Below are 26,924 nucleotides of genomic sequence, written 5' to 3' on the forward strand. Positions count from 1 at the left end.
AATTTCCCTATACAATTTATGTCCTAGTTACACATAATCATAAAAAGACGTACTTGGTTCAATACTTTCATTTGATTTTTTTTAACTTCGTTTTCGTTGAACGATGCCTAATCCTGAATTTCTCCCAACAGGTCATAAAGCTCAAAATCTCTGAATTTGCTTTACAGCTTGATATTAATCTTATTTTGTTGTTGTTTGGCCTCAAAGCCTTTTGCATTCTTTATTAGGAAAAGGTTTTTTCTTCTTTTTTAAAAATAAATGTTGTACTACCAAGATTTTTATATTTTTTCAAGATAACAAAATTAATTCTTTACTCTCCTCTTCCATATTCCCTGGCGTTTCCCTTAAAATTTTATTTTAATTTTTCTTTTTGTATACACTCAATTAAATTACTTGTTCTCTATGATATGGTTAACTTTGGAAACTTTAAAATAGTTTGGCTTAGTTTGATTATCAAATATATATATATATAATTTTGTGATATTTTACATTTATATGTGTAATCTTCCTTTTTTTTCAGGAGGCCAAAAAGCATTCTTTGTAAATTTTTATTGTTACATTGAATTACTTGTTATATAATTAAAGATAGATTGGTATCTGAATTGTCTTTATTACTATTCAGTTATTCATTCTTTTTTATCACAGTTAAGATACTATAAATTCTCAAAAAACAAACAAAAAAACTACAAAAATAAAGATAAGAAAAATAATATAAATCAGCAGAGATACAATATCTAATTATCGGGTTTGACATGCGTTTGAAATCCATTTTATCAAGTTTGCTATTATTAGCTGCGATTCTTGTACCAGTACTGGCGGATACGACAATATATTACAGTACTTATTGGACTGGTACCTTTGCTTATACATATTCTGCATCATACTCAACAACAACAAATCTTATTATCTTTGTCACTACAACGACATATTATTACATATACACGCCTAGGGGTACGACATCAACGTCAATACTTACATTTGTTAATGGAATCAGTACCTCTTCACTCGCAACCAGATCTTCAACCACACTAGGTGTTGCTAATGGGTATCAGACAGTTGTATATGTTACTATTACTTATTATCCAATTTTTAACACTGCAATTACTACATCATCGAGAGCAACACAATATGTTGGAGCTGCAGCAACTACTTATAGCACAATTTCAACTTATACCTTAGGGACAGATGGATATTATACCACTCTTTACATTTATCAAGTTGCGATACCAAATAATTTTTACTTATCAACTACTACTTCGATCTGGAGAGAGACTTATATGACAACGAGCGCCTCGTTAATTACTACAAAGGGAAGTGATGGTACTGATACGGTTGGAACCGTTTATTATGTCTATACTACTAGATCTCCTGGTATATCTATCACAAGTGTTTGGACAGGAACATATACCACATTTTATTCTACTAGTGTATCATATAGTACAGAATTTCATTTAATCTTGGGAAATACTACTTATACCACTACGTATTATTTTATCGCCATTCCGCGTAATTATTCCACTTCTAGAAGCACTGGGGGTTATAATGGATCGATAACTTCGACTACATCTACCTCAGTATTCGTATTTACAGGAAAAGATGGAAATGTAACAACAGAAACCATCTACTATGTGGCAACCCCATATCGTCGTTCAACAACCACGATATCAGTTACGAGTAACTTCAATGCTGCTTCAACTTCAACGTATTCTACTATATATAATACTGTGACAGATGTTAACGGTAATGAAACTACTCAAACAACATATTATGTTGCTATTCCAACCAATTTTTTAAAGACAACAACCACTGAAGGTTGGACTGGTAATTATTTAACGACACATGCTACATCCAAAACCGTAACAACAGGTTCAGACGGCATTTTGACTACTGGTACTATTTACTATGTTTGGACTACTAGAAACCCTGGTGTAGGAATTACATCACCATGGACAGGTTCATACACAACGTATTATTCTACTTCTGTGTCATATAGCACTGTCTATTTATTTTTTATCCCAATTAGCACTTTGACTACAACCTTCTACTATATCCATATACCAATTTATTTGTCGACTACTAGAGCCACTTACCCTGGAAGTTTCTCTTTTACTACGACATATTCTACAATAATTGTTTCGTATTTTGGAGAGGACGGCAATGTGACTACAGAATTCATATATTTAATTTATACTCCAACTTATCGTTCTACCATCACCTTTACAACTAGAGGTGGAGCTGGTACAGTGTCTAATACATATGGTACATTATTTCAAACTGTTACAAACGCTCAAGGTATTGAAACCACTGAAACAACATATTATGTTGCCATTCCTGACGCCTTATTCTATACGACTACAACAGCTCCATGGAGTGGATATTACACGTTAACTTATTCGGAAGGTTTTACAACAATTGTTGGCAATGACAAATATTCAACTATTAAAACAATCTTTTACGTAGAAACACCTTTCCCGTGGGGTTATTATGTAGTTACGCCTTGGACTGGGTCTTATACAACTTATAATCAAAGTGGTTACACATTGGCATTTGGTTTCTTCTTAATTTTCTTTGGTTTATGGGTATACCCGTTATATTATTTATCTACACCAATAAGATCGACACAGTTCACTAGTTTAACAAGTGCATGGGATAATAAATATATCTCTCAATCAGTAAGGACAACAACTGTTGTAGGTTATGATGGGGAGTCTACCACTGAAACAATTTATTACATTTTTACCCCTGCTAAAAGCTTTACTAGTACACGATATATACAAGGTAGTTTTACGGGTACTTCAAGATCAACAATATCTACAGTTACCGTAAAAACAGGTGGAATTTACAATTATCAATGGGAAGTGATTTACTATGTATTATTACCTGTCAATGCGGCTCAGTCTACAACTTTAGTTTCTTGGACTGGTTCATATGTCACAACTAGTAGAATATTCACTACCACTTCAACAGGTAATGATGGTATTATTTCAACGATTACTGTGTACGTTGTCGAAACTCCTTCAATACCACCCCAGACTACTTTCATTCCATGGACCGGATCTTATACCTCAACTATTTCCACAAGTGTTTATACAACTTTAGATTATATTGATGACCTCTTAGCTTTGTGGACCTTATCTGTATATGTAGTTGAGACACCAATTAGAAAATCCACATCATACCAATATACATATTGGACTGGGTCATTTTCATCCACTTATTCCACAGAAATAATTACTGAAGTTGACTATTTAGGAAATGAAACAACAGAGACAATATATTATATAATGACTCCTCCAAGAAAGATGACAAGCACTCAATATTTCCCATTATCCGGAAGTTCTATTACCACCACAGTTTCTACAATTATATCTACACTAATAGGTACTGATGGATTTGAAACCACAGAAACCATATATTATGTTGCTGTTCCTACAGAAGTTGGTGTAACAACAGTTTTTACTTCTTGGACAGGAACATTTATTAGTTTATTCTCAACCTCCATATCGAATGGGTTACTATCTTCTCTCACAATTTACTTTATAGAGACTCCAATCGATACAGGTGAAATATCATATGTTCCATGGGGTGGTGACTATACTTCTACATTTTTGACGACTATAATTACAAGTTATGGATATTCAAGTACATTTTTTGGTGCATGGACACGTACTATTTATTTGGTTGAAACACCAACTCATGTAACTACTGTTACTAAACATACTCCGTGGAAAGAAACCGAAACCGAAACATATTCGACATATATGACTACGGTAACTGGTTTAGACGGAATATTAACTACTGAGCTTGTTTATCTTGTTTTTACTCCTTATCGTGTGACAACAAGTTCTTTGATTACTGCATGGCAGAATTCCCAAACCTCAACATATTCAACATCAGAAATAATTTCAGTTGGAAGTGATGGTTTGGAAACTACTACAATTGTGTACATTATAGGGACACCTCAACATGTTTTAACTTCGACATCATTCATGGGATGGAACAGTGCTGACACCTCTACATTTTCAACCCTGATTACTACATATCTAAATAGTGATGGATTTGACATTACAGAAACGATCTATTACGTTAATAGTCCTTTACGTTATTATACTAGTACGTCATATACCGCTAGAGATGTGTTATTTACGTCGACATTCTCCACATTAATAACCACGGTAACTAATTCCATTGGTGAAGAAATTACCGAAACTGTTTATTTTGTCGAAAAACCTAAAAGGGATACCACTTCCACAAGTTATTCGCACTGGATGGATTTACGTACAGAAACATATTCAACCCTAGTTACAACAATTAGAGATAATGATGGTAATGAAACAACAGAAACAGTCTATTTTGTTTATACACCTGTACGTGCCACAACTTCATTTGTATTCAGTCCTGGTGCTCTTCAAAGTTCTACATATTCAACTTTAATTAGAACTCTTACTGGTGATGATGGGATGGAGACAACTGAAACAGTTTATTATGTTAGTACACCTATCAGAAAATCAACTGTAACTTCTATTTCCAATTGGTCTATGAGATCAGTTTCAACAGTTTCAACAGTTATTACGACTATCACTGACAGTTTCGGCATTGAAATTACAGAGACAATATATTACGTCAATTCCCCTGATTTTAGATTAACTTCAACTGTATTCTACCAAGGTTCTGATACATTTGCTAGTACCTATTTAACGTTAACCACCACCCATGTTGATAGCGATGGATTTTCTACAATAGAAACCATTTTTTATGTCGTGACACCACCAAAAAGTAGTGTTACCACTTCTTATACGTACTGGACTGGGTCATTTAGTTCCACAATTTCAACAATTTTTTCTACCTATATTGATAATTCCAGTAATGTGGCTACACAAACTATATTTGTAGTCGAAACTCCATGGCATATTAGTAGCAGTACTACATTTAAAGAATGGAACGGCGTAGGGACTTCAACGTATTCAACATTAACTATTATTAGTACAGATTCTTCGGGAATCGAGACTACTGATATCATTTACTTTGTCTACAAGACTTATACCCACTCCAGTGTCACGTCATATACTGCTGTAACTGATTCTACTACATTTACATTATCTACCATTGTAAGTACATTAACTGATGACGATGGTAGTGAGACAATAGAAACAATTTATATTATTGCCACACCGATGAGAACCACTATCTCAATAAGCTATTCTTTTGGAACTGACAGTTCAACAATAACTTTATCAACTAGTTTTGTAACCTTTACAGGTTCTGATGGAAATGAGACAACTGAAATAATTTATTTCGTAAGAACTCCTATACGTGGAACCACTTCTACCGCAATAGTAGCAGCTCCTTTATCGTTTACTTCAACGTATTCTACATTTATCGCAACTATCTCTGGCCAAGACGGAGAGGAAACTACTCAAACAATTTATTTTGTTCTAACTCCTAAAAGAGGCTATGAAACTACCAGCTACGAGGAAAGATCAGTTTTCAATGAAATTACTGCCTCTACTATTACTACAATATTTACTGGCTCTGATGGATATGAGACAACAGCGACGCTATACATCGTCTATACTCCATTCCCTATATCGTCACAACATTTATTGAGCTCATCTGGTCTTTCAGAAGCTACCATTTCATTTATCACAAATAGTTCAATTGTAGTTTCAAGCACCTCAAGTGAACTCAACAATTCAATTTCTGAGGGTGCCACAAATGTTGATTCCAGTAATCTATTATCAACATCGGACGAATATACAGATACCACATCATCATCATACCAAAATGCAATATCACAAAATAACACTGATCACACAACTGATCTTATTTCCTCGGAAGAATCACATCAAACATTATCAAATGCTACACATCCAGTTGAGCACACCTCCAGATCATCTGAGGAATCATTGGAAGTATCCACTTTCACTACCACAGATTCTGAGGGTAATGTATCCACAGGTACCACTACTTACCCAGTTGAGCACACCTCCAGATCATCTGAGGAATCATTGGAAGTATCCACTTTCACTACCACAGATTCTGAGGGTAATGTGTCCACTGGCACCACTACTTACCCAGTTGAGCACACCTCCAGATCATCTGAGGAATCATTGGAAGTATCCACTTTCACTACCACAGATTCTGAGGGTAATGTGTCCACAGGTACCACTACTTACCCAGTTGAGCACACCTCCAGATCATCTGAGGAATCATTGGAAGTATCCACTTTCACTACCACATATTCTGAGGGTAATGTGTCCACTGGCACCACTACTTACCCAGTTGAACACACCTCTAGATCTTCTGAGGAATCATTGGAAGTTTCCACTTTCACCACTACAGACTCTGAAGGTAACGTTTCCACCGGTACCACTACTTACCCAGTTGAACACACCTCCAGATCTTCTGAGGAATCGTTAGAAGTTTCCACTTTCACCACTACAGACTCTGAAGGTAACGTTTCCACCGGTACCATCACTTACCCAGTTGAACACACCTCCAGATCATCTGAGGAATCATTGGAAGTATCCACTTTCACTACCACAGATTCTGAGGGTAATGTGTCCACAGGTACCACTACTTACCCAGTTGAGCACACCTCCAGATCATCTGAGGAATCATTGGAAGTATCCACTTTCACTACCACAGATTCTGAGGGTAATGTGTCCACAGGTACCACTACTTACCCAGTTGAGCACACCTCCAGATCATCTGAGGAATCATTGGAAGTATCCACTTTCACTACCACTGATTCTGAAGGTAATGTGTCCACTGGCACCACTACTTACCCAGTTGAGCACACCTCCAGATCATCTGAGGAATCATTGGAAGTATCCACTTTCACTACCACAGATTCTGAGGGTAATGTGTCCACTGGCACCACTACTTACCCAGTTGAGCACACCTCCAGATCATCTGAGGAATCATTGGAAGTATCCACTTTCACTACCACAGATTCTGAGGGTAATGTATCCACTGGCACCACTACTTACCCAGTTGAGCACACCTCCAGATCATCTGAGGAATCATTGGAAGTATCCACTTTCACTACCACAGATTCTGAGGGTAATGTGTCCACTGGCACCACTACTTACCCAGTTGAGCACACCTCCAGATCATCTGAGGAATCATTGGAAGTATCCACTTTCACTACCACAGATTCTGAGGGTAATGTGTCCACTGGCACCACTACTTACCCAGTTGAGCACACCTCCAGATCATCTGAGGAATCATTGGAAGTATCCACTTTCACTACCACAGATTCTGAGGGTAATGTGTCCACAGGTACCACTACTTACCCAGTTGAGCACACCTCCAGATCATCTGAGGAATCATTGGAAGTATCCACTTTCACTACCACAGATTCTGAGGGTAATGTGTCCACTGGCACCACTACTTACCCAGTTGAGCACACTTCCAGATCATCTGAGGAATCATTGGAAGTATCCACTTTCACTACCACAGATTCTGAGGGTAATGTGTCCACAGGTACCACTACTTACCCAGTTGAGCACACCTCCAGATCATCTGAGGAATCATTGGAAGTATCCACTTTCACTACCACAGATTCTGAGGGTAATGTGTCCACAGGTACCACTACTTACCCAGTTGAGCACACCTCCAGATCATCTGAGGAATCATTGGAAGTATCCACTTTCACTACCACAGATTCTGAGGGTAATGTGTCCACAGGTACCACTACTTACCCAGTTGAGCACACCTCCAGATCATCTGAGGAATCATTGGAAGTATCCACTTTCACTACCACTGATTCTGAAGGTAATGTATCCACTGGCACCACTACTTACCCGGTTGAGCACACCTCCAGATCATCTGAGGAATCATTGGAAGTATCCACTTTCACTACCACAGATTCTGAGGGTAATGTGTCCACTGGCACCACTACTTACCCAGTTGAGCACACCTCCAGATCATCTGAGGAATCATTGGAAGTATCCACTTTCACTACCACAGATTCTGAGGGTAATGTGTCCACAGGTACCACTACTTACCCAGTTGAGCACACCTCCAGATCATCTGAGGAATCATTGGAAGTATCCACTTTCACTACCACAGATTCTGAGGGTAATGTGTCCACTGGCACCACTACTTACCCAGTTGAACACACCTCCAGATCATCTGAGGGATCATTGGAAGTATCCACTTTCACTACCACAGATTCTGAGGGTAATGTGTCCACAGGTACCACTACTTACCCAGTTGAGCACACCTCCAGATCATCTGAGGAATCATTGGAAGTATCCACTTTCACTACCACAGATTCTGAAGGTAATGTGTCCACTGGCACCACTACTTACCCAGTTGAGCACACTTTCAGATCATCTGAGGAATCATTGGAAGTATCCACTTTCACTACCACAGATTCTGAGGGTAATGTGTCCACAGGTACCACTACTTACCCAGTTGAGCACACCTCCAGATCATCTGAGGAATCATTGGAAGTATCCACTTTCACTACCACAGATTCTGAGGGTAATGTGTCCACAGGTACCACTACTTACCCAGTTGAGCACACCTCCAGATCATCTGAGGAATCATTGGAAGTATCCACTTTCACTACCACTGATTCTGAGGGTAATGTGTCCACAGGTACCACTACTTACCCAGTTGAGCACACCTCCAGATCATCTGAGGAATCATTGGAAGTATCCACTTTCACTACCACAGATTCTGAGGGTAATGTGTCCACAGGTACCACTACTTACCCAGTTGAGCACACCTCCAGATCATCTGAGGAATCATTGGAAGTATCCACTTTCACTACCACTGATTCTGAAGGTAATGTGTCCACTGGCACCACTACTTACCCAGTTGAGCACACCTCCAGATCATCTGAGGAATCATTGGAAGTATCCACTTTCACTACCACAGATTCTGAGGGTAATGTGTCCACTGGCACCACTACTTACCCAGTTGAGCACACCTCCAGATCATCTGAGGAATCATTGGAAGTATCCACTTTCACTACCACAGATTCTGAGGGTAATGTGTCCACTGGCACCACTACTTACCCAGTTGAACACACCTCCAGATCATCTGAGGAATCATTGGAAGTATCCACTTTCACTACCACAGATTCTGAGGGTAATGTGTCCACAGGTACCACTACTTACCCAGTTGAGCACACCTCCAGATCATCTGAGGAATCATTGGAAGTATCCACTTTCACTACCACAGATTCTGAAGGTAATGTGTCCACTGGCACCACTACTTACCCAGTTGAGCACACTTTCAGATCATCTGAGGAATCATTGGAAGTATCCACTTTCACTACCACAGATTCTGAGGGTAATGTGTCCACAGGTACCACTACTTACCCAGTTGAGCACACCTCCAGATCATCTGAGGAATCATTGGAAGTATCCACTTTCACTACCACAGATTCTGAGGGTAATGTGTCCACAGGTACCACTACTTACCCAGTTGAGCACACCTCCAGATCATCTGAGGAATCATTGGAAGTATCCACTTTCACTACCACAGATTCTGAGGGTAATGTGTCCACTGGCACCACTACTTACCCAGTTGAGCACACCTCCAGATCATCTGAGGAATCATTGGAAGTATCCACTTTCACTACCACAGATTCTGAGGGTAATGTGTCCACAGGTACCACTACTTACCCAGTTGAGCACACCTCCAGATCATCTGAGGAATCATTGGAAGTATCCACTTTCACTACCACAGATTCTGAGGGTAATGTGTCCACTGGCACCACTACTTACCCAGTTGAGCACACCTCCAGATCATCTGAGGAATCATTGGAAGTATCCACTTTCACTACCACAGATTCTGAGGGTAATGTGTCCACAGGTACCACTACTTACCCAGTTGAGCACACCTCCAGATCATCTGAGGAATCATTGGAAGTATCCACTTTCACTACCACATATTCTGAGGGTAATGTGTCCACTGGCACCACTACTTACCCAGTTGAACACACCTCTAGATCTTCTGAGGAATCATTGGAAGTTTCCACTTTCACCACTACAGACTCTGAAGGTAACGTTTCCACCGGTACCACTACTTACCCAGTTGAACACACCTCCAGATCTTCTGAGGAATCGTTAGAAGTTTCCACTTTCACCACTACAGACTCTGAAGGTAACGTTTCCACCGGTACCATCACTTACCCAGTTGAACACACCTCCAGATCATCTGAGGAATCATTGGAAGTATCCACTTTCACTACCACAGATTCTGAGGGTAATGTGTCCACAGGTACCACTACTTACCCAGTTGAGCACACCTCCAGATCATCTGAGGAATCATTGGAAGTATCCACTTTCACTACCACAGATTCTGAGGGTAATGTGTCCACAGGTACCACTACTTACCCAGTTGAGCACACCTCCAGATCATCTGAGGAATCATTGGAAGTATCCACTTTCACTACCACTGATTCTGAAGGTAATGTGTCCACTGGCACCACTACTTACCCAGTTGAGCACACCTCCAGATCATCTGAGGAATCATTGGAAGTATCCACTTTCACTACCACAGATTCTGAGGGTAATGTGTCCACTGGCACCACTACTTACCCAGTTGAGCACACCTCCAGATCATCTGAGGAATCATTGGAAGTATCCACTTTCACTACCACAGATTCTGAGGGTAATGTATCCACTGGCACCACTACTTACCCAGTTGAGCACACCTCCAGATCATCTGAGGAATCATTGGAAGTATCCACTTTCACTACCACAGATTCTGAAGGTAATGTGTCCACTGGCACCACTACTTACCCAGTTGAGCACACCTCCAGATCATCTGAGGAATCATTGGAAGTATCCACTTTCACTACCACAGATTCTGAGGGTAATGTATCCACTGGCACCACTACTTACCCGGTTGAGCACACCTCCAGATCATCTGAGGAATCATTGGAAGTATCCACTTTCACTACCACAGATTCTGAGGGTAATGTGTCCACTGGCACCACTACTTACCCAGTTGAGCACACCTCCAGATCATCTGAGGAATCATTGGAAGTATCCACTTTCACTACCACAGATTCTGAGGGTAATGTGTCCACAGGTACCACTACTTACCCAGTTGAGCACACCTCCAGATCATCTGAGGAATCATTGGAAGTATCCACTTTCACTACCACAGATTCTGAGGGTAATGTGTCCACAGGTACCACTACTTACCCAGTTGAGCACACCTCCAGATCATCTGAGGAATCATTGGAAGTATCCACTTTCACTACCACAGATTCTGAGGGTAATGTGTCCACTGGCACCACTACTTACCCAGTTGAGCACACCTCCAGATCATCTGAGGAATCATTGGAAGTATCCACTTTCACTACCACAGATTCTGAGGGTAATGTATCCACTGGCACCACTACTTACCCAGTTGAGCACACCTCCAGATCATCTGAGGAATCATTGGAAGTATCCACTTTCACTACCACTGATTCTGAAGGTAATGTGTCCACTGGCACCACTACTTACCCAGTTGAGCACACCTCCAGATCATCTGAGGAATCATTGGAAGTATCCACTTTCACTACCACAGATTCTGAGGGTAATGTGTCCACTGGCACCACTACTTACCCAGTTGAGCACACCTCCAGATCATCTGAGGAATCATTGGAAGTATCCACTTTCACTACCACAGATTCTGAGGGTAATGTGTCCACAGGTACCACTACTTACCCAGTTGAGCACACCTCCAGATCATCTGAGGAATCATTGGAAGTATCCACTTTCACTACCACAGATTCTGAGGGTAATGTGTCCACAGGTACCACTACTTACCCAGTTGAGCACACCTCCAGATCATCTGAGGAATCATTGGAAGTATCCACTTTCACTACCACAGATTCTGAGGGTAATGTGTCCATTGGCACCACTACTTACCCAGTTGAGCACACCTCCAGATCATCTGAGGAATCATTGGAAGTATCCACTTTCACTACCACTGATTCTGAAGGTAATGTGTCCACTGGCACCACTACTTACCCAGTTGAGCACACCTCCAGATCATCTGAGGAATCATTGGAAGTATCCACTTTCACTACCACTGATTCTGAGGGTAATGTGTCCACAGGTACCACTACTTACCCAGTTGAGCACACCTCCAGATCATCTGAGGAATCATTGGAAGTATCCACTTTCACTACCACAGATTCTGAAGGTAATGTGTCCACTGACACTACTACTTTCCCAGTCATTTCGATTTCATCTAATATAGAAGAGTCAGGAACTTCGGTTCGAAGTATTAGTGATGAATCGGTTTTGTTTATTGATTCATCTGGTTTAGGTCCTTCTACTATTTCGGATAATGTTTTGACCAGTAAGCCTATCACAACAGCTCTTTCAACTATAGGTTATTATAATTCGTCTTCTTTAATGTCTATTTATTCGTCAATGTCAAGCTCAGAAAAATTATGCCATTCATTCCTGTCATTACAATCTAAAACTTATAACGTAAACGATGATTTAACAGAAAACTTCAAGTCAATTTCAACAAACTCCTACAATTCCGTCACATCAAACACAATAACAAAAACAAGCACTTCTTCTGGTGTTCCAGCTCCAGTCACCACCACTATTACTTCTGGCAGCCACACTGAAACCGATGTCATCTCTTACTACACCACTACCGACTCTGAAGGTGAATTAGTTACTACTTCTACCACCTACCCAGTCACTTCTTCTGGTGTTCCAGCTCCAGTCACCACCACTATCACTTCTGGTAGCCACACTGAAACCGATGTCATCTCTTACTACACCACTACCGACTCCGAAGGTGAATTAGTTACCACTTCTACCACCTACCCAGTCACTTCTTCTGGTGTTCCAGCTCCAGTCACCACCACTATTACTTCTGGCAGCCACACTGAAACCGATGTCATCTCTTACTACACCACTACCGACTCCGAAGGTGAATTAGTTACCACTTCTACCACCTACCCAGTCACTTCTTCTGGTGTTCCAGCTCCAGTCACCACCACTATCACTTCTGGCAGCCACACTGAAACCGATGTCATCTCTTACTACACCACTACCGACTCCGAAGGTGAATTAGTTACCACTTCTACCACCTACCCAGTCACTTCTTCTGGTGTTCCAGCTCCAGTCACCACCACTATCACTTCTGGCAGCCACACTGAAACCGATGTCATCTCTTACTACACCACTACCGACTCTGAAGGTGAATTAGTTACCACTTCTACCACCTACCCAGTCACTTCTTCTGGTGTTCCAGCTCCAGTCACCACCACTATCACTTCTGGCAGCCACACTGAAACCGATGTCATCTCTTACTACACCACTACCGACTCCGAAGGTGAATTAGTTACCACTTCTACCACCTACCCAGTCACTTCTTCTGGTGTTCCAGCTCCAGTCACCACCACTATCACTTCTGGCAGCCACACTGAAACCGATGTCATCTCTTACTACACCACTACCGACTCTGAAGGTGAATTAGTTACCACTTCTACCACCTACCCAGTCACTTCTTCTGGTGTTCCAGCTCCAGTCACCACCACTATCACTTCTGGCAGCCACACTGAAACCGATGTCATCTCTTACTACACCACTACCGACTCTGAAGGTGAATTAGTTACCACTTCTACCACCTACCCAGTCACTTCTTCTGGTGTTCCAGCTCCAGTCACCACCACTATCACTTCTGGCAGCCACACTGAAACCGATGTCATCTCTTACTACACCACTACCGACTCTGAAGGTGAATTAGTTACCACTTCTACCACCTACCCAGTCACTTCTTCTGGTGTTCCAGCTCCAGTCACCACCACTATCACTTCTGGCAGCCACACTGAAACCGATGTCATCTCTTACTACACCACTACCGACTCTGAAGGTGAATTAGTTACCACTTCTACCACCTACCCAGTCACTTCTTCTGGTGTTCCAGCTCCAGTCACCACCACTATCACTTCTGGCAGCCACACTGAAACCGATGTCATCTCTTACTACACCACTACCGACTCTGAAGGTGAATTAGTTACCACTTCTACCACCTACCCAGTCACTTCTTCTGGTGTTCCAGCTCCAGTCACCACCACTATTACTTCTGGCAGCCACACTGAAACCGATGTCATCTCTTACTACACCACTACCGACTCTGAAGGTGAATTAGTTACCACTTCTACCACCTACCCAGTCACTTCTTCTGGTGTTCCAGCTCCAGTCACCACCACTATCACTTCTGGCAGCCACACTGAAACCGATGTCATCTCTTACTACACCACTACCGACTCTGAAGGTGAATTAGTTACCACTTCTACCACCTACCCAGTCACTTCTTCTGGTGTTCCAGCTCCAGTCACCACCACTATCACTTCTGGTAGCCACACTGAAACCGATGTCATCTCTTACTACACCACTACCGACTCTGAAGGTGAATTAGTTACCACTTCTACCACCTACCCAGTCACTTCTTCTGGTGTTCCAGCTCCAGTCACCACCACTATCACTTCTGGCAGCCACACTGAAACCGATGTCATCTCTTACTACACCACTACCGACTCTGAAGGTGAATTAGTTACCACTTCTACCACCTACCCAGTCACTTCTTCTGGTGTTCCAGCTCCAGTCACCACCACTATCACTTCTGGTAGCCACACTGAAACCGATGTCATCTCTTACTACACCACTACCGACTCCGAAGGTGAATTAGTTACCACTTCTACCACCTACCCAGTCACTTCTTCTGGTGTTCCAGCTCCAGTCACCACCACTATCACTTCTGGCAGCCACACTGAAACCGATGTCATCTCTTACTACACCACTACCGACTCTGAAGGTGAATTAGTTACCACTTCTACCACCTACCCAGTCACTTCTTCTGGTGTTCCAGCTCCAGTCACCACCACTATCACTTCTGGTAGCCACACTGAAACCGATGTCATCTCTTACTACACCACTACCGACTCCGAAGGTGAATTAGTTACCACTTCTACCACCTACCCAGTCACTTCTTCTGGTGTTCCAGCTCCAGTCACCACCACTATCACTTCTGGCAGCCACACTGAAACCGATGTCATCTCTTACTACACCACTACCGACTCTGAAGGTGAATTAGTTACCACTTCTACCACCTACCCAGTCACTTCTTCTGGTGTTCCAGCTCCAGTCACCACCACTATCACTTCTGGTAGCCACACTGAAACCGATGTCATCTCTTACTACACCACTACCGACTCCGAAGGTGAATTAGTTACCACTTCTACCACCTACCCAGTCACTTCTTCTGGTGTTCCAGCTCCAGTCACCACCACTATCACTTCTGGCAGCCACACTGAAACCGATGTCATCTCTTACTACACCACTACCGACTCCGAAGGTGAATTAGTTACCACTTCTACCACCTACCCAGTCACTTCTTCTGGTGTTCCAGCTCCAGTCACCACCACTATCACTTCTGGCAGCCACACTGAAACCGATGTCATCTCTTACTACACCACTACCGACTCTGAAGGTGAATTAGTTACCACTTCTACCACCTACCCAGTCACTTCTTCTGGTGTTCCAGCTCCAGTCACCACCACTATCACTTCTGGCAGCCACACTGAAACCGATGTCATCTCTTACTACACCACTACCGACTCCGAAGGTGAATTAGTTACCACTTCTACCACCTACCCAGTCACTTCTTCTGGTGTTCCAGCTCCAGTCACCACCACTATCACTTCTGGCAGCCACACTGAAACCGATGTCATCTCTTACTACACCACTACCGACTCCGAAGGTGAATTAGTTACCACTTCTACCACCTACCCAGTCACTTCTTCTGGTGTTCCAGCTCCAGTCACCACCACTATCACTTCTGGCAGCCACACTGAAACCGATGTCATCTCTTACTACACCACTACCGACTCCGAAGGTGAATTAGTTACCACTTCTACCACCTACCCAGTCACTTCTTCTGGTGTTCCAGCTCCAGTCACCACCACTATCACTTCTGGCAGCCACACTGAAACCGATGTCATCTCTTACTACACCACTACCGACTCTGAAGGTGAATTAGTTACCACTTCTACCACCTACCCAGTCACTTCTTCTGGTGTTCCAGCTCCAGTCACCACCACTATCACTTCTGGCAGCCACACTGAAACCGATGTCATCTCTTACTACACCACTACCGACTCCGAAGGTGAATTAGTTACCACTTCTACCACCTACCCAGTCACTTCTTCTGGTGTTCCAGCTCCAGTCACCACCACTATCACTTCTGGCAGCCACACTGAAACCGATGTCATCTCTTACTACACCACTACCGACTCTGAAGGTGAATTAGTTACCACTTCTACCACCTACCCAGTCACTTCTTCTGGTGTTCCAGCTCCAGTCACCACCACTATTACTTCTGGCAGCCACACTGAAACCGATGTCATCTCTTACTACACCACTACCGACTCTGAAGGTGAATTAGTTACCACTTCTACCACCTACCCAGTCACCTCTTCTGGTGTTCCAGCTCCAGTCACTACAGTTGTATCCTCTGGTAGCCACACCGAAACCGATGTCATCTCTTTCTACACCACTACCGACTCTGAAGGTGAAGTCGTTACCACTTCTACCACCTACCCAGTCACCTCTTCTGGTGTTCCAGCTCCAGTCACTACTGTTGTATCCTCTGGTAGCCACACCGAAACTGATGTCATCTCTTTCTACACCACTACCGACTCTGAAGGTGAAGTCGTTACCACTTCTACCACCTACCCAGTCACCTCTTCTGGTGTTCCAGCTCCAGTCACTACTGTCGTATCCTCTGGTAGCCACACCGAAACCGATGTCATCTCTTTCTACACCACTACCGACTCTGAAGGTGAAGTCGTTACCACTTCTACCACCTACCCAGTCACCTCTTCTGGTGTTCCAGCTCCAGTCACTACAGTTGTATCCTCTGGTAGCCACACCGAAACCGATGTCATCTCTTTCTACACCACTACCGACTCTGAAGGTGAAGTCGTTACCACTTCTACCACCTACCCAGTCACCTCATCAGGTGTTCCAGCTCCAGTCACTACTGTTGTATCCTCTGGTAGCCACACCGAAACTGATGTCATCTCTTTCTACACCACTACCGACTCTGAAGGTGAAGTCGTTACCACTTCTACCACCTACCCAGTCACCTCTTCTGGTGTTCCAGCTCCAGTCACTACTGTTGTATCCTCTGGTAGCCACACCGAAACCGATGTCATCTCTTTCTACACCACTACCGACTCTGAAGGTGAAGTCGTTACCACTTCTACCACCTACCCAGTCACCTCTTCTGGTGTTCCAGCTCCAGTCACTACTGTTGTATCCTCTGGTAGCCACACCGAAACCGACGTCATCTCTTTCTACACCACTACCGACTCTGAAGGTGAAGTCGTTACCACTTCTACCACCTACCCAGTCACCTCATCAGGTGTTCCAGCTCCAGTCACTACTGTTGTATCCTCTGGTAGCCACACCGAAACCGATGTCATCTCTTTCTACACCACTACCGACTCTGAAGGTGAAGTCGTTACCACTTCTACCACCTACCCAGTCACCTCATCAGGTGTTCCAGCTCCAGTCACTACTGTTGTATCCTCTGGTAGCCACACCGAAACCGACGTCATCTCTTTCTACACCACTACCGACTCTGAAGGTGAAGTCGTTACCACTTCTACCACCTACCCAGTCACCTCATCAGGTGTTCCAGCTCCAGTCACTACTGTTGTATCCTCTGGTAGCCACACCGAAACCGATGTCATCTCTTTCTACACCACTACCGACTCTGAAGGTGAAGTCGTTACCACTTCTACCACCTACCCAGTCACCTCATCAGGTGTTCCAGCTCCAGTCACTACTGTTGTATCCTCTGGTAGCCACACCGAAACCGATGTCATCTCTTTCTACACCACTACCGACTCTGAAGGTGAAGTCGTTACCACTTCTACCACCTACCCAGTCACCTCTTCTGGTGTTCCAGCTCCAGTCACTACTGTTGTATCCTCTGGTAGCCACACCGAAACCGATGTCATCTCTTTCTACACCACTACCGACTCTGAAGGTGAAGTCGTTACCACTTCTACCACCTACCCAGTCACCTCATCAGGTGTTCCAGCTCCAGTCACTACTGTTGTATCCTCTGGTAGCCACACCGAAACCGATGTCATCTCTTTCTACACCACTACCGACTCTGAAGGTGAAGTCGTTACCACTTCTACCACCTACCCAGTCACCTCATCAGGTGTTCCAGCTCCAGTCACTACTGTTGTATCCTCTGGTAGCCACACCGAAACCGATGTCATCTCTTTCTACACCACTACCGACTCTGAAGGTGAAGTCGTTACCACTTCTACCACCTACCCAGTCACCTCTTCTGGTGTTCCAGCTCCAGTCACTACTGTTGTATCCTCTGGTAGCCACACCGAAACCGATGTCATCTCTTTCTACACCACTACCGACTCTGAAGGTGAAGTCGTTACCACTTCTACCACCTACCCAGTCACCTCATCAGGTGTTCCAGCTCCAGTCACTACTGTTGTATCCTCTGGTAGCCACACCGAAACCGATGTCATCTCTTTCTACACCACTACCGACTCTGAAGGTGAAGTCGTTACCACTTCTACCACCTACCCAGTCACCTCTTCTGGTGTTCCAGCTCCAGTCACTACTGTTGTATCCTCTGGTAGCCACACCGAAACCGATGTCATCTCTTTCTACACCACTACCGACTCTGAAGGTGAAGTCGTTACCACTTCTACCACCTACCCAGTCACCTCTTCTGGTGTTCCAGCTCCAGTCACTACTGTCGTATCCTCTGGTAGCCACACCGAAACCGATGTCATCTCTTTCTACACCACTACCGACTCTGAAGGTGAAGTCGTTACCACTTCTACCACCTACCCAGTCACCTCTTCTGGTGTTCCAGCTCCAGTCACTACTGTTGTATCCTCTGGTAGCCACACCGAAACCGATGTCATCTCTTTCTACACCACTACCGACTCTGAAGGTGAAGTCGTTACCACTTCTACCACCTACCCAGTCACCTCATCAGGTGTTCCAGCTCCAGTCACTACTGTTGTATCCTCTGGTAGCCACACCGAAACTGATGTCATCTCTTTCTACACCACTACCGACTCTGAAGGTGAAGTCGTTACCACTTCTACCACCTACCCAGTCACCTCATCAGGTGTTCCAGCTCCAGTCACTACTGTTGTATCCTCTGGTAGCCACACCGAAACCGACGTCATCTCTTTCTACACCACTACCGACTCTGAAGGTGAAGTCGTTACCACTTCTACCACCTACCCAGTCACCTCATCAGGTGTTCCAGCTCCAGTCACTACTGTTGTATCCTCTGGTAGCTACACCGAAACCGACGTCATCTCTTTCTACACCACTACCGACTCTGAAGGTGAAGTCGTTACCACTTCTACCACCTACCCAGTCACCTCATCAGGTGTTCCAGCTCCAGTCACTACTGTTGTATCCTCTGGTAGCCACACCGAAACCGATGTCATCTCTTTCTACACCACTACCGACTCTGAAGGTGAAGTCGTTACCACTTCTACCACCTACCCAGTCACTTCATCACGTGTTCCAGCTCCAGTCACTACTGTTGTATCCTCTGGTAGCCACACCGAAACCGACGTCATCTCTTTCTACACCACTACCGACTCTGAAGGTGAAGTCGTTACCACTTCTACCACCTACCCAGTCACCTCATCAGGTGTTCCAGCTCCAGTCACTACTGTTGTATCCTCTGGTAGCTACACCGAAACCGACGTCATCTCTTTCTACACCACTACCGACTCTGAAGGTGAAGTCGTTACCACTTCTACCACCTACCCAGTCACCTCATCAGGTGTTCCAGCTCCAGTCACTACTGTTGTATCCTCTGGTAGCCACACCGAAACCGATGTCATCTCTTTCTACACCACTACCGACTCTGAAGGTGAAGTCGTTACCACTTCTACCACCTACCCAGTCACCTCATCAGGTGTTCCAGCTCCAGTCACTACTGTTGTATCCTCTGGTAGCCACACCGAAACCGACGTCATCTCTTTCTACACCACTACCGACTCTGAAGGTGAAGTCGTTACCACTTCTACCACCTACCCAGTCACCTCTTCTGGTGTTCCAGCTCCAGTCACTACAGTTGTATCCTCTGGTAGCCACACCGAAACCGATGTCATCTCTTTCTACACCACTACCGACTCTGAAGGTGAAGTCGTTACCACTTCTACCACCTACCCAGTCACCTCATCAGGTGTTCCAGCTCCAGTCACTACTGTTGTATCCTCTGGTAGCCACACCGAAACCGATGTCATCTCTTTCTACACCACTACCGACTCTGAAGGTGAAGTCGTTACCACTTCTACCACCTACCCAGTCACCTCATCAGGTGTTCCAGCTCCAGTCACTACTGTTGTATCCTCTGGTAGCCACACCGAAACCGATGTCATCTCTTTCTACACCACTACCGACTCTGAAGGTGAAGTCGTTACCACTTCTACCACCTACCCAGTCACCTCTTCTGGTGTTCCAGCTCCAGTCACTACTGTTGTATCCTCTGGTAGCCACACCGAAACCGACGTCATCTCTTTCTACACCACTACCGACTCTGAAGGTGAAGTCGTTACCACTTCTACCACCTACCCAGTCACCTCATCAGGTGTTCCAGCTCCAGTCACTACTGTTGTATCCTCTGGTAGCCACACCGAAACCGACGTCATCTCTTTCTACACCACTACCGACTCTGAAGGTGAAGTCGTTACCACTTCTACCACCTACCCAGTCACCTCTTCTGGTGTTCCAGCTCCAGTCACTACTGTTGTATCCTCTGGTAGCCACACCGAAACCGATGTCATCTCTTTCTACACCACTACCGACTCTGAAGGTGAAGTCGTTACCACTTCTACCACCTACCCAGTCACCTCTTCTGGTGTTCCAGCTCCAGTCACTACTGTTGTATCCTCTGGTAGCCACACCGAAACCGATGTCATCTCTTTCTACACCACTACCGACTCTGAAGGTGAAGTCGTTACCACTTCTACCACCTACCCAGTCACCTCTTCTGGTGTTCCAGCTCCAGTCACTACTGTTGTATCCTCTGGTAGCCACACCGAAACCGACGTCATCTCTTTCTACACCACTACCGACTCTGAAGGTGAAGTCGTTACCACTTCTACCACCTACCCAGTCACCTCATCAGGTGTTCCAGCTCCAGTCACTACTGTTGTATCCTCTGGTAGCCACACCGAAACCGACGTCATCTCTTTCTACACCACTACCGACTCTGAAGGTGAAGTCGTTACCACTTCTACCACCTACCCAGTCACCTCTTCTGGTGTTCCAGCTCCAGTCACTACTGTTGTATCCTCTGGTAGCCACACCGAAACCGACGTCATCTCTTTCTACACCACTACCGACTCTGAAGGTGAAGTCGTTACCACTTCTACCACCTACCCAGTCACCTCTTCTGGTGTTCCAGCTCCAGTCACTACTGTTGTATCCTCTGGTAGCCACACCGAAACCGATGTCATCTCTTTCTACACCACTACCGACTCTGAAGGTGAAGTCGTTACCACTTCTACCACCTACCCAGTCACCTCTTCTGGTGTTCCAGCTCCAGTCACTACTGTTGTATCCTCTGGTAGCCACACCGAAACCGATGTCATCTCTTTCTACACCACTACCGACTCTGAAGGTGAAGTCGTTACCACTTCTACCACCTACCCAGTCACCTCTTCTGGTGTTCCAGCTCCAGTCACTACTGTTGTATCCTCTGGTAGCCACACCGAAACCGATGTCATCTCTTTCTACACCACTACCGACTCTGAAGGTGAAGTCGTTACCACTTCTACCACCTACCCAGTCACCTCTTCTGGTGTTCCAGCTCCAGTCACTACTGTTGTATCCTCTGGTAGCCACACCGAAACCGACGTCATCTCTTTCTACACCACTACCGACTCTGAAGGTGAAGTCGTTACCACTTCTACCACCTACCCAGTCACCTCTTCTGGTGTTCCAGCTCCAGTCACTACTGTTGTATCCTCTGGTAGCCACACCGAAACCGATGTCATCTCTTTCTACACCACTACCGACTCTGAAGGTGAAGTCGTTACCACTTCTACCACCTACCCAGTCACCTCATCAGGTGTTCCAGCTCCAGTCACTACTGTTGTATCCTCTGGTAGCCACACCGAAACCGACGTCATCTCTTTCTACACCACTACCGACTCTGAAGGTGAAGTCGTTACCACTTCTACCACCTACCCAGTCACCTCTTCTGGTGTTCCAGCTCCAGTCACTACTGTTGTATCCTCTGGTAGCCACACCGAAACCGATGTCATCTCTTTCTACACCACTACCGACTCTGAAGGTGAAGTCGTTACCACTTCTACCACCTACCCAGTCACCTCTTCTGGTGTTCCAGCTCCAGTCACTACTGTTGTATCCTCTGGTAGCCACACCGAAACCGATGTCATCTCTTTCTACACCACTACCGACTCTGAAGGTGAAGTCGTTACCACTTCTACCACCTACCCAGTCACCTCATCAGGTGTTCCAGCTCCAGTCACTACTGTTGTATCCTCTGGTAGCCACACCGAAACCGATGTCATCTCTTTCTACACCACTACCGACTCTGAAGGTGAAGTCGTTACCACTTCTACCACCTACCCAGTCACCTCTTCTGGTGTTCCAGCTCCAGTCACTACAGTTGTATCCTCTGGTAGCCACACCGAAACCGATGTCATCTCTTTCTACACCACTACCGACTCTGAAGGTGAAGTCGTTACCACTTCTACCACCTACCCAGTCACCTCATCAGGTGTTCCAGCTCCAGTCACTACAGTTGTATCCTCTGGTAGCCACACCGAAACCGATGTCATCTCTTTCTACACCACTACCGACTCTGAAGGTGAAGTCGTTACCACTTCTACCACCTACCCAGTCACCTCATCAGGTGTTCCAGCTCCAGTCACTACTGTTGTATCCTCTGGTAGCCACACCGAAACCGATGTCATCTCTTTCTACACCACTACCGACTCTGAAGGTGAAGTCGTTACCACTTCTACCACCTACCCAGTCACCTCTTCTGGTGTTCCAGCTCCAGTCACTACTGTTGTATCCTCTGGTAGCCACACCGAAACCGATGTCATCTCTTTCTACACCACTACCGACTCTGAAGGTGAAGTCGTTACCACTTCTACCACCTACCCAGTCACCTCATCAGGTGTTCCAGCTCCAGTCACTACTGTTGTATCCTCTGGTAGCCACACCGAAACCGATGTCATCTCTTTCTACACCACTACCGACTCTGAAGGTGAAGTCGTTACCACTTCTACCACCTACCCAGTCACCTCATCAGGTGTTCCAGCTCCAGTCACTACTGTTGTATCCTCTGGTAGCCACACCGAAACCGATGTCATCTCTTTCTACACCACTACCGACTCTGAAGGTGAAGTCGTTACCACTTCTACCACCTACCCAGTCACCTCTTCTGGTGTTCCAGCTCCAGTCACTACAGTTGTATCCTCTGGTAGCCACACCGAAACCGATGTCATCTCTTTCTACACCACTACCGACTCTGAAGGTGAAGTCGTTACCACTTCTACCACCTACCCAGTCACCTCATCAGGTGTTCCAGCTCCAGTCACTACTGTTGTATCCTCTGGTAGCCACACCGAAACCGACGTCATCTCTTTCTACACCACTACCGACTCTGAAGGTGAAGTCGTTACCACTTCTACCACCTACCCAGTCACCTCTTCTGGTGTTCCAGCTCCAGTCACTACTGTTGTATCCTCTGGTAGCCACACCGAAACCGATGTCATCTCTTTCTACACCACTACCGACTCTGAAGGTGAAGTCGTTACCACTTCTACCACCTACCCAGTCACCTCTTCTGGTGTTCCAGCTCCAGTCACTACTGTTGTATCCTCTGGTAGCCACACCGAAACCGATGTCATCTCTTTCTACACCACTACCGACTCTGAAGGTGAAGTCGTTACCACTTCTACCACCTACCCAGTCACCTCATCAGGTGTTCCAGCTCCAGTCACTACTGTTGTATCCTCTGGTAGCCACACCGAAACCGATGTCATCTCTTTCTACACCACTACCGACTCTGAAGGTGAAGTCGTTACCACTTCTACCACCTACCCAGTCACCTCTTCTGGTGTTCCAGCTCCAGTCACTACTGTTGTATCCTCTGGTAGCCACACCGAAACCGACGTCATCTCTTTCTACACCACTACCGACTCTGAAGGTGAAGTCGTTACCACTTCTACCACCTACCCAGTCACCTCATCAGGTGTTCCAGCTCCAGTCACTACTGTTGTATCCTCTGGTAGCCACACCGAAACCGACGTCATCTCTTTCTACACCACTACCGACTCTGAAGGTGAAGTCGTTACCACTTCTACCACCTACCCAGTCACCTCTTCTGGTGTTCCAGCTCCAGTCACTACTGTTGTATCCTCTGGTAGCCACACCGAAACCGATGTCATCTCTTTCTACACCACTACCGACTCTGAAGGTGAAGTCGTTACCACTTCTACCACCTACCCAGTCACCTCTTCTGGTGTTCCAGCTCCAGTCACTACTGTTGTATCCTCTGGTAGCCACACCGAAACCGACGTCATCTCTTTCTACACCACTACCGACTCTGAAGGTGAAGTCGTTACCACTTCTACCACCTACCCAGTCACCTCATCAGGTGTTCCAGCTCCAGTCACTACTGTTGTATCCTCTGGTAGCCACACCGAAACCGATGTCATCTCTTTCTACACCACTACCGACTCTGAAGGTGAAGTCGTTACCACTTCTACCACCTACCCAGTCACCTCATCAGGTGTTCCAGCTCCAGTCACTACTGTTGTATCCTCTGGTAGCTACACCGAAACCGACGTCATCTCTTTCTACACCACTACCGACTCTGAAGGTGAAGTCGTTACCACTTCTACCACCTACCCAGTCACCTCTTCTGGTGTTCCAGCTCCAGTCACTACTGTTGTATCCTCTGGTAGCCACACCGAAACCGACGTCATCTCTTTCTACACCACTACCGACTCTGAAGGTGAAGTCGTTACCACTTCTACCACCTACCCAGTCACCTCATCAGGTGTTCCAGCTCCAGTCACTACTGTTGTATCCTCTGGTAGCCACACCGAAACCGACGTCATCTCTTTCTACACCACTACCGACTCTGAAGGTGAAGTCGTTACCACTTCTACCACCTACCCAGTCACCTCTTCTGGTGTTCCAGCTCCAGTCACTACTGTTGTATCCTCTGGTAGCCACACCGAAACCGATGTCATCTCTTTCTACACCACTACCGACTCTGAAGGTGAAGTCGTTACCACTTCTACCACCTACCCAGTCACCTCTTCTGGTGTTCCAGCTCCAGTCACTACTGTTGTATCCTCTGGTAGCCACACCGAAACCGACGTCATCTCTTTCTACACCACTACCGACTCTGAAGGTGAAGTCGTTACCACTTCTACCACCTACCCAGTCACCTCTTCTGGTGTTCCAGCTCCAGTCACTACTGTTGTATCCTCTGGTAGCCACACCGAAACCGATGTCATCTCTTTCTACACCACTACCGACTCTGAAGGTGAAGTCGTTACCACTTCTACCACCTACCCAGTCACCTCATCAGGTGTTCCAGCTCCAGTCACTACTGTTGTATCCTCTGGTAGCCACACCGAAACCGACGTCATCTCTTTCTACACCACTACCGACTCTGAAGGTGAAGTCGTTACCACTTCTACCACCTACCCAGTCACCTCATCAGGTGTTCCAGCTCCAGTCACTACTGTTGTATCCTCTGGTAGCCACACCGAAACCGATGTCATCTCTTTCTACACCACTACCGACTCTGAAGGTGAAGTCGTTACCACTTCTACCACCTACCCAGTCACCTCTTCTGGTGTTCCAGCTCCAGTCACTACTGTTGTATCCTCTGGTAGCCACACCGAAACCGACGTCATCTCTTTCTACACCACTACCGACTCTGAAGGTGAAGTCGTTACCACTTCTACCACCTACCCAGTCACCTCTTCTGGTGTTCCAGCTCCAGTCACTACAGTTGTATCCTCTGGTAGCCACACCGAAACCGATGTCATCTCTTTCTACACCACTACCGACTCTGAAGGTGAAGTCGTTACCACTTCTACCACCTACCCAGTCACCTCTTCTGGTGTTCCAGCTCCAGTCACTACTGTTGTATCCTCTGGTAGCCACACCGAAACCGATGTCATCTCTTTCTACACCACTACCGACTCTGAAGGTGAAGTCGTTACCACTTCTACCACCTACCCAGTCACCTCTTCTGGTGTTCCAGCTCCAGTCACTACTGTTGTATCCTCTGGTAGCCACACCGAAACCGACGTCATCTCTTTCTACACCACTACCGACTCTGAAGGTGAAGTCGTTACCACTTCTACCACCTACCCAGTCACCTCATCAGGTGTTCCAGCTCCAGTCACTACTGTTGTATCCTCTGGTAGCCACACCGAAACCGACGTCATCTCTTTCTACACCACTACCGACTCTGAAGGTGAAGTCGTTACCACTTCTACCACCTACCCAGTCACCTCTTCTGGTGTTCCAGCTCCAGTCACTACAGTTGTATCCTCTGGTAGCCACACCGAAACCGATGTCATCTCTTTCTACACCACTACCGACTCTGAAGGTGAAGTCGTTACCACTTCTACCACCTACCCAGTCACCTCTTCTGGTGTTCCAGCTCCAGTCACTACTGTTGTATCCTCTGGTAGCCACACCGAAACCGATGTCATCTCTTTCTACACCACTACCGACTCTGAAGGTGAAGTCGTTACCACTTCTACCACCTACCCAGTCACCTCTTCTGGTGTTCCAGCTCCAGTCACTACAGTTGTATCCTCTGGTAGCCACACCGAAACCGATGTC

General features: G+C 45.4%; 1 protein-coding gene across 1 annotated transcript; it reads left to right on the plus strand.

Moving 5' to 3' along the window:
- Positions 1–752: 752 nt before the first annotated feature.
- On the plus strand, positions 753–26,924 carry Kpol_406p1 (uncharacterized protein; the record flags this gene model as incomplete). Its single annotated transcript, XM_001642602.1, has 1 exon — positions 753–26,924. A coding segment is annotated over one exon (26,172 nt), but the record flags the coding sequence as incomplete, so codon positions are not given.

This window comes from Vanderwaltozyma polyspora, genomic scaffold (assembly GCF_000150035.1).
Source record: "Vanderwaltozyma polyspora DSM 70294 KpolScaffold406 genomic scaffold, whole genome shotgun sequence".
Classification (NCBI taxonomy): Eukaryota; Fungi; Ascomycota; class Saccharomycetes; order Saccharomycetales; family Saccharomycetaceae; genus Vanderwaltozyma; species Vanderwaltozyma polyspora.